This window comes from Athene cunicularia, assembly GCF_003259725.1.
Source record: "Athene cunicularia isolate RWA chromosome 2 unlocalized genomic scaffold, athCun1 chr2_part1, whole genome shotgun sequence".
In the NCBI taxonomy this organism is placed as follows: domain Eukaryota; kingdom Metazoa; phylum Chordata; class Aves; order Strigiformes; family Strigidae; genus Athene; species Athene cunicularia.
In genome coordinates this window covers 4818700-4828153 of record NW_020799095.1, presented here as the reverse complement: position 1 = coordinate 4828153, position 9454 = coordinate 4818700, and the positions used below count along the sequence as shown (strand labels likewise).

Below are 9454 nucleotides of genomic sequence, written 5' to 3'. Positions count from 1 at the left end.
ATATATATATATATGTTGTGTGTATTGCACTGCCCTGCTTGATGTACATTAGCCAGGAATATTTAGTTGATACACCCGTACTATTGCTTTTCCCTAAACTATGGCACTAACTTGGGTTTCTCTCCTTTCCTCAGATCAGTTATTATAGAATGAATACATACTTTGTATATTTGGACCTCCATGCTCTCCCAAGTTAACTTTAAATTGTCCAATGATTTCAAAAGATGGGAAAAGGGAGGAAAGAAAAAGACTTCCAGACAGAAGCCAAGACAGAGGTAAAGAGAGTAATTCTCACATTCTTAGAAGACCATGTTAAAAATGACCACTACGGTCTTGGCTTTTTAGCATCTCATCTTAACTTTTCACAAGAAACCCTATGCCAGTTTCCTTACTGAATTCCAGTTTTAGTAATTAAACTGAATCAATTATTCCCCTCTGATTATTAAATGGAAATTTTCATTAATGTTAACAGAACAAATGTTTAATAGCTGATAATACAAGTACAAGCCATTTTAAATTCCCTCTGTGACTTTAGTTGCATGTGTTACTCTACATTTGACCTTTAAACATTAAAAGTGGTTATCATTACATGATGTATTGTCACACAAAAGAACACAGTTCAGGGAGAAATTAAATGCTACGCAATCCACCCGGTATGCAAGTTGCTGAAATGCACAACTGTATCATTGTTATTAATGTGAAATCACAGAAGTAGTAATGAAACAAGAGCCATCATGCAAGATTTCTTTGAGAAAGGGGAAAGTTCAACACGTAAGCTGCAACCCATTAAAAAAAAAAAATCTCTGTCACCTAATAAAACTCCTTTGAGCAGAAGAAAGGTTCTGAAGGCTAGCAGACACAAAAAGAAACAGTGACGAGGGTCTCTAACTGATCTGTGCAAAAATACCGCTGCTTGGCAGCTGAAGAAAGATACACACAGATTCTGAAAGAAATCCTCATTGCTAACGTCTGCACTCTTGGAAACAAAAAAACTTGACAAGACTGACCCCCTAACCTGAGTTCTTTATAATGTTTAGCAAGTATTTAGGGTTTTCAATTTCTAAAGCTTCCTATATACGTGAATTATCACACTGTAATGGGGAAATAAGGGAAATTGATGACCCATAACACTCTGTCTTCAGCTTTTTTTTTTTTTTTAAGACAGCAAAATAGCTCATGAACGTTGAATACCTTAACATCATGGACACAGAGTGTTAACAGGATGGAATAACATGTACCTTCAACAAGTTTGCAGGAGACACTGAAATGAGGCAAGCAGTTGATGTGAAGGGTGTAGCTAACATCCAGAAAATGCTCAATAAGCAGAAGAGCTCAAAAAATGGGCTTCCAGAAACCTCTTAAAGTTTAAGAAAGGCAAATACAAAGTTCTTGGGAAGGAATAAATTAGTGTAATAGTACAGGCAGAGGCTGGAAATACACACATCAAGTTGTCCACTTTCTTAAACACATTGGTTGCCCTCCTCTGGGCTTACTCCTGCCTGTCAATATCTTTCTTATAGTTTGGAGCTCAAAACTAGACATTCTAGATTGAAATTTCATGAGTGTCAAATAGAGGAGAATAATCACCTTCCTCAACTTTCCAGTTATTCTTTCTTATATTGGAGCCCTCTTTTACCTTTATTGCTGCAAGGGCACGCTACCGACTCATGATCAACTTTTCTGTTTGGAGTCCAGGATCCTCTTCTGCAAGAGGGAGCTTAGTTTCCATTTTACTAGATCATGTTCTCCATCACACAGAAATAATTCAAGAATTACAAGTTGAATATCAAAGATAGTGGCAGAAGTTGTTTAAGGTTTTTCCTGTAGTGAATACTATGTATTTAGAGTTGGTAATGAACAAGATAAAAAGCCCTCCAGTTCGTATGGAATAACTTTTGTCTCTTTTTCATTCAAAGAAAATCTTATAGTCTACAATTACAAGATCAATGCCTTCATAATGTTCTTGCAAAACAAATTTCAGAAGTTCTTTACTCAACCATTAGGCCCTTAATCAATAAAGCACTGGCCAAAATCCAGGTTTTCAGTACTCCAAAGATTAGCCAAGGGATAAGAGAAGATGGGGACATTTTACTTGAGATAAATTATTTTTGGCTGCTCTGCAGTTTTTCCTAGTCAGGGTGCTGATGTTCAGTGAGCTCAAGTTAGTGTTATCCTACCACTAATAGTCTGAAAATATTACTGCAATTATTTATGAAATAGCACAAGGAAAAGATAAGAGACTTTAATAATGTTTCTATTACACTTCCTTAATTTGGAAACTAGCATGATGGAAGAGATGCCTTTTATTTTTGGAGCAGATGAGAAGTGAAAGTGCACTGATATACTACCAGCAGCATAAAAAGTACATGGGAGTTTGCTCTGTGAGACAATAAAGAATAGGTATTTAGTGAATGGATGCAGTTTTGCCACATTGTTAAATTGTTTTGCATCTAATTTGCCATGCAGAAAGTCAAAGCATATTGCTTTGACTAAAGCATGTCAATTACATGGTTACAGTGCTTGTGGGACTTGAGCTAACTTCTTTGCATATCATTGTGCAGTTTTAACAAGTTATCCTCTTGCACCTCAGGTCAGTGCTAGTTTAGGATTTTGCCTGACACAGAGCAGATGTGACCAAAGATAATAAAAGCAGCACATACATCTTAAATCCTAAGAAACCCCAAGCTGATCTAAGTGTGATAGGCAGTTTGCTGAGAAATAACCAAAGAATCAGAATCATATGAACCATCCCTCACCAATTCATATTCTCCTTTCTTTTCTTTAGACCCTGTTTTCACACCACTAACTTCAGAGTGGATCTGTTTGAAACAGAGGAGAGGAGTTTGTTATTAGTTACAATGTCAAGTTCCAGTTCATCTCATGAATGATGGCATTGCCCATTCAACCACTTCAGAGTGAAAAAGACCAGGAATTCAGCTCTCTCACTTTCTGGGTGAGTGCTTTAACTGCTAAGGTAATTACAAAAACGAGGGCATGACCACTACTACCAATCTTGATGGTACACTGTATGTGGGGTTTTTTTGTGTTTTGTTTTTGTTTTTTTTTTTTTCAGATTCTTCAAATTTGCTCACCATTCGTGTTTATGCTTAAACCATTAATCACATTATGTCTCATCTGGCTCCTTCTCTGATGTGATGACTATAGAAAAGTTACACTATGATGAACTTTCTCCCCTCACACCCCATCCAATCTTTTCCTAGAGACTTTTAAAAGGTTTTCTCTCAACTCTTAGCTTCACAAGAGACTTAGCTGTCTCTTCACTGTCTCTCTATGCAAATATCTTCCTTTTCATTATGGAGTATGCTATATACTGCTATGCCAGTAGTCTAGATCTTTGATTTACTCTATGCAAATAGCTCAAAAAGTAGTGCAGATCCGTAATGCTGGATGTCACTCGCTCAGAAGTAATGTTATTGATGTGTATATTTCTAAACAAGTTGTAAAATTTATATAGATTTCCAACAGCAGAAATTTCCTCTTCATTTTGTAAACAAACAAAAAAAAATCTAAATAAAAGGAGCTTCAATAATAAAACACAGTGAAATGAAGACATGGAATGGTTTGTAGACCAAGACTTCATAGCCATTTTGTGATCCACCCCATTTAGGCTATTAGGTTACATCACTGGAGTGGAACAGAAGCTAGTTTTCCAGAGTGCAGAAATGTTGTACAATTTATCCTTTCTCAGGTTTGAGCAGTGAGAAAAGGAAGAATTTGCAGAGGCTGTCTCTCCTACACTCTGCACTGTTATGGTCAGAGCTCTAGCCCACTCTTTTCCAAAGCCATTCTTCATGGGCATAACATAACTTTCAGCCAGTAATTCTTTTGTAACCACATTTTCTTGGAGGAACTGCCTTCTAAAAGTTATATTTATAATCAGATCAGTAAGGGAGGTAGATGAAGTGATAAGGAGTACCAGCCAGTTACAGTGTGGTTATTTAACAACCCCTATAGAATATAAATACATACAAGTCTACAGTTTTGCATCGTGCCAGATATTACAACAGACTGGGAAACATCTATAGTAAGGAGAATATCTAAAGATGAAGATGACTTACCTTCTTCAAAGAGTAACATCATGTTCATGCTTTTGTTAGCAACAATGTTATTCAGTAAGGCAATTACACTTTGCATTGTATACCCAAGTATACAGTCTTGGTGTTTCTGTAAAAACAAAACAAAATAAAAATAATCTAGTTTTGCTTTTGCAAGGTTAGAAGACAACTATGCCCTTCCAAAAATGTAGTAATACAAAAGCAATACTCTCTCGAGAATCAGTCAAATATCTTAGTAGATAATATCAATTTCAGGGAGCCAAATCTCAAATCTTGGACCAAAACTTCTCCCATGTTTTTTTGAACTGAAACAGCTCCTAGTCAGGTCTAAAATTTTAGGACTTTTAAAAATAGCATAGAGCTTCATCAACCTAATCTCTATATATTTAGAACCAGGAACATGTCCCTTTGTATGGTATTTCTTTTATTAATGGTATTAATTTTATTCTTTCCAGTTTCAACTTGATCACTCACAGTTATTCATAAAATCTATTGGTTTTATGTGTATACTTTCAAAACTATAAAGTTTATCTCGCATGCTATCCTGGTTTCAGCTGGGATAGAGTTAAATTTTCTTGAATTGGGAAGAGGAATAGCCAGAGTGCTGGGCCCGGACTAGCCATTGGAGTATTCCGTATTATGTGACATTCAGTATATAAAGGAGGCTGGTTCTCTCTTGCTTTAGGTCTGTGAGAGTGGGATCTGTGAGGCTCACTGGCCTGGAGCAGGCTTGGTATCAGCAGGCAGGTGGTGAGCAAGTACACCATGCAGTACCTGTTTGTACTTTCCATTATTATTATTGCTTTGTTTTATTACAATCACTAAACTGTTTTTTTGTTCTATTTTGACCCACGAGTTGTCCTTGCGTTCCTCCAGTCTTCTCCTGCATTCACCAGCTGCACGGTGTCTGGCTGCCAGCCAAGTTCAAACCACGACACATGCACATTAAAGACCTAATTCTGTAGTGAATTGCATAACTCTTATGATATCTGTCTTATGTTTGATGATTGCTTCTGTGATTTTACACAATTTTTCTGAGACTACACTGATAAGAGGAAGGTGTCAGGGTTTATAAAGAATTTTATTTCCTAAATTATAGTTCGCGCACTTGTACACTCAACCTGAAAAGGGTGGATAAGGCAGTGCAATCAAAGCATTTATTTATTCATGCAAGTGACAGCAATAACTCAGGTACCTTCCGGTAAGTCAAATTAGGATGAGCTTTTCCAAATCTGAGTCTAGGTATAAATACAAGCCTGAATACATTTCAAATCTCCCTAGAAGGTTCAGGAAATATTTTGTTCGATTTTTCAGACTCAAAGCCAAATAGAAACATACACTGAAAGTGACAATAACAACATTAAGAAAAGGCTGTCATATTTTACATATTAGAATTTTTCACATGCACCTAGGTGACTTCCATGCTTTCCTTTCCCATCAAATCTCTCAATATACTGGTATCACTCAACTACTGCCATCTATTCTGATCTATCTCTCCTCTGACAGTAGGCCTTTGAAAAAAGTTAATTTTAAGTTGAACAAGATGAAAGATTATTGGTCTGAAGTTAAGTACTTCAGATGACAAAAATTACTTCAGCCCTTAAATGCAGTCAAAGAAACAATCTCCCTGAAAATTCCTTAAGGAGACGAGTGCCAGTGGCCAAGAAGAGTTTATTTTCTACATGTCTTTGCTGAGGTATTTTTGACCTTTTGTCACAGATGTATGCATGAAGACAGCAGCAGTCTATCCTTCTTTGGGATAATCTTACTGACCATCTAAATATCACAGCTAGTGAAGAATTAGGCCGCTTGATTATTTTATTATTCTTCCAAGAATTCACTTCAAATCAACCTATGAATGCCATTCAGAGCGATATCTCTAAAAGGCACTTTTTGAGTTGGGCCAGGACTAAGTCATCAGCACTACATTTAGGATAAGCCACACTATCTGAATCCCTGCCTGGAAACACCATATAACTGGTTGCAAGAAATTATTGAGACATTCCTGATTTTTATTTCTTGACTAGTCTGATAAAATTCATGATACTGTGAAAGTCATCTTCAATGCCAGTTTGGAAAGTCATCTATTACAGTGGTATAAAGGGTCATGCTATGTGAAGAACAAATGTTCCTTTAAACATTTAACCACCAAAGGAAAGGTTTTGACAGGTAGAGGCTCAGATGATTGCTTTGAAAGCATCAATTTCTGTTTCTGCATTCAGAGACTAAAATTAAATGCTATTATTTCCTATAAATACTATGAAATATACATGATAAGGCATAACATATTAATAGATAAAGAAGTATATAAACATACACAGCCTCCTATTCAACTTCAGGCTGTATTAATTTTCTATTCATACTAGAGGACTTTAACTGGATCATAAGGAGAAGAGACAAGGAAGAGAGGCTCACAGTCTTCTGAAGGACTGTAGTTTCCTACCAAACTCTAAAAAATATATATATATCCAAGAGCCCCAAAGTTCTCTTTATATAGCACTTTGAGTTGTAATTTATGATTTCTAAAAAGAGTACAATAAATATCTGTTGCTTCGAAGGTTTAAAATACAGCCTGATAAATTTAAAAGCAATGTTGGGAAGTATAAACACTGTTTTTCAAAAGATAAGGTAACCAATACAGAAAACAGATACCATAAAGCCATGGTACTAAAAATAAATTTGAAGTTATTTCCTACACATAGCTGAAGTGTAAGAAAAATATTTTTTTTCAGAAGATCAACAACAAGTTTATCTGGTAGTCTATCATCACAATATCTTATTAATTCTCCTAAAGAAAATTTGGAAAACAATACATTAAATAGTAAGAATGACTATTGACTTATTGAAGATAATGATACATACACTGAGAATATAAAATTAATAAAAGCCAAAAAATTCCGCAAGTTCTAAAATGACAGCCAACTCAATTATATTCTTTGCAAGTAAAATATTTCTATTACTGCCCTATATATTTGAAGTAAACATCTTCTAGTAAAATTCCCTTTTGAGACATGCAATCACAAGAGAATCTGGGAGTTAGTTTTGCATTCACCAACTTAGTAACATAAAAATGAAGCCATCTTTGCTTTTAACAAACATCAATTTTACTATACAACCCTCTACTGAAACACTAGCAATGATGTTTTTACTTATATCAAAGCATATGTAACAAAATTTATCTTACCCTAAACACATAAAAACTACAATTGAAAATGCAATCTACATATCTTGAGGAAGGAAAATGGTCTCTAAAATAATCTTACAAAAGGTATACTCAGCTGTACTACTAGAGTTTTAATGTACGTATCAGATGGTTTTTGACAAGATACTAGGGTTCAAGAAGCTACAGGTATTCTTATCTAAGTCATCGCTGATTGTTGTTAGACTTGATTTTAGAGGTTTATATAAAAATATTTAACTTCATAATCTATCAAGGAGTAAAGCTGATCTAATTTGTGTGCACAGCACCACAGACTGCGGACATTTAATGAACAGTGCATTTGACAGCTTTAATAAAACATAGCATTTGCCAGCAGAGATAATTAGAATTGAAGCAGCAAAATTCCAGTGTTTGGCAACACAGATGAAACAACTTCATTAAAATGTACAGCTTCGGCGAATGAAAGGCAGGAAAGCACTGGACCCTGAAGAATCAGCCTTCTCAAAACTAATTGCTTCAGTGCTTAAAAAGGACAGCTATGAAATACCAAGGGCATAACAAGGAAATACAAGTATAAAAAAAAGGAACCACAGAAGATAAATCAGGCTTTTCAAATAGGACTGCACTGCATTTAGGCCATTAAACTTTTCATTCTAATTTTGAAGGATTGTATGTTAACAAAAGAAATCACTTGAAGTATTTTTTTAAAGCCAGTTAGGTAAGAGGTTGTGAATTAGCAAAGTGGGAGTATGAATCTTGGCAAGATACTATGGCTAAAGCTGCTATTTCTCTTCCTTTAAGTGGATTAGAACTTAGAACAGCATAGGCAAAGTACAGTATTTTAATTACATTTTAGATAACAGAAGAGATAACAATTGTGATAAGAAGTTAACGATTTGGGAGACCTCACATATATGCCTCCTACTCATGTATGTAAGCATCCAGAGAAAACGCACTAAATGCTATGTTTACAGGTATGTTGTAAATAAATCTAAGGACCACCATATACCACAATACTACTGTTCACTCAGTATAATCAGAATGACTAAACTTTAACTATAAAGTGGTTCTCCTTCTCAAGCTTACATAGGACCTATGAATACAAGTCAGGTAAATAAGGGGATGCAACACGATGGAGACTTGATTTTTCAAACACTAAAACCCAAGGAAAGAAGAAAACTGCAGAAATGAACCATATCCAAATTTTATTTACTAAACGATACTATTTTTGCACTATGATACTTTGGCATAGTATAGCTGACACAAAATAAACCAAAGCATTGATGCTAACAAGGACCTCTAACAAGAGCACAGTTTAATATTGCACCCAACCTAGCTTATTTTGATATACCGCATTACTTCACATATTTGAAATAGAGGATCGGAAACTTTTCTGTACATAACAGTAGAACCTTTCTATATGAAACTATTATTGGCATGCAGCCTGCAAGAGACATTCACAACAGCATATGAACCATTCTTCAATCACAAGAGGAAGCCCACCAAGAAACAAATTTAATCAAGCTATGTACATAGTTGGCTAATCTGGTCTTTAGTATTTTGTGACTTCTGATGCATAAAACCAGCTATGCCTAAAGTGAAAGCTTGTAATATAGATCGCTAACATTATTCCTTCTTGATGATCCAAGTCAGAAGTAAGCAGAGCCAAATCTCTTGTTATTCTGATTTTCAAAACCCAGCCTTTTCAAAAGCACAGTTCTAACAGAGATAACATTTCCAAATATTTTCCTCTGGGTATGGTCATGCAATAAGGAGCAAGTACTAATCTGTCAAGCAATTTCTGGAATAATCATGCTCTCAGATGTATCACAACAGTCCACACCTGAAGATCGGAAATTTTGCAACCTTCACAGATACTTCTGTTGGAATATTGGAGGAAAAAAAAAAAATAAAAATCTGAAAATCTGTACTCTCAGTCACCATGTGCTTAGGCAGAGTCAGTTGAGGACAGGAAAACAGTGGTAATTTAGAAGGACTGATGAAGGAGAAAGGATACCATTAATAAAAGCCTAGGATGTCAAATACCAACCATCAAAAAGCAGTAGTGTTGGTTTTAGATTTTGTTCTCCTACGCACTGCAGCAGGCAATGCAAAATTTCACAAGATACTTTTTGATAAGTACAGCCATTTTTGAGAGTATATCAGTTTACAAGTGCATTCCCTTGCTATATAAGTTCAGATTTTCAGAGATCTAAAA

General features: G+C 35.4%; 1 protein-coding gene across 2 annotated transcripts in view; it reads right to left on the bottom strand.

Annotated features, from left to right (window-relative positions):
- Window positions 1-9454, bottom strand: part of ULK4 (unc-51 like kinase 4) — a 249423-nt gene that overhangs the window by 91784 nt on the left and 148185 nt on the right. For both annotated transcript variants that reach the window (XM_026843577.1, XM_026843576.1), the window contains exon 31: window positions 4080-4185. In XM_026843577.1, the coding sequence (XP_026699378.1) occupies window positions 4080-4185 (106 nt within the window). The remainder of the gene's footprint in view (window positions 1-4079; window positions 4186-9454) is intronic.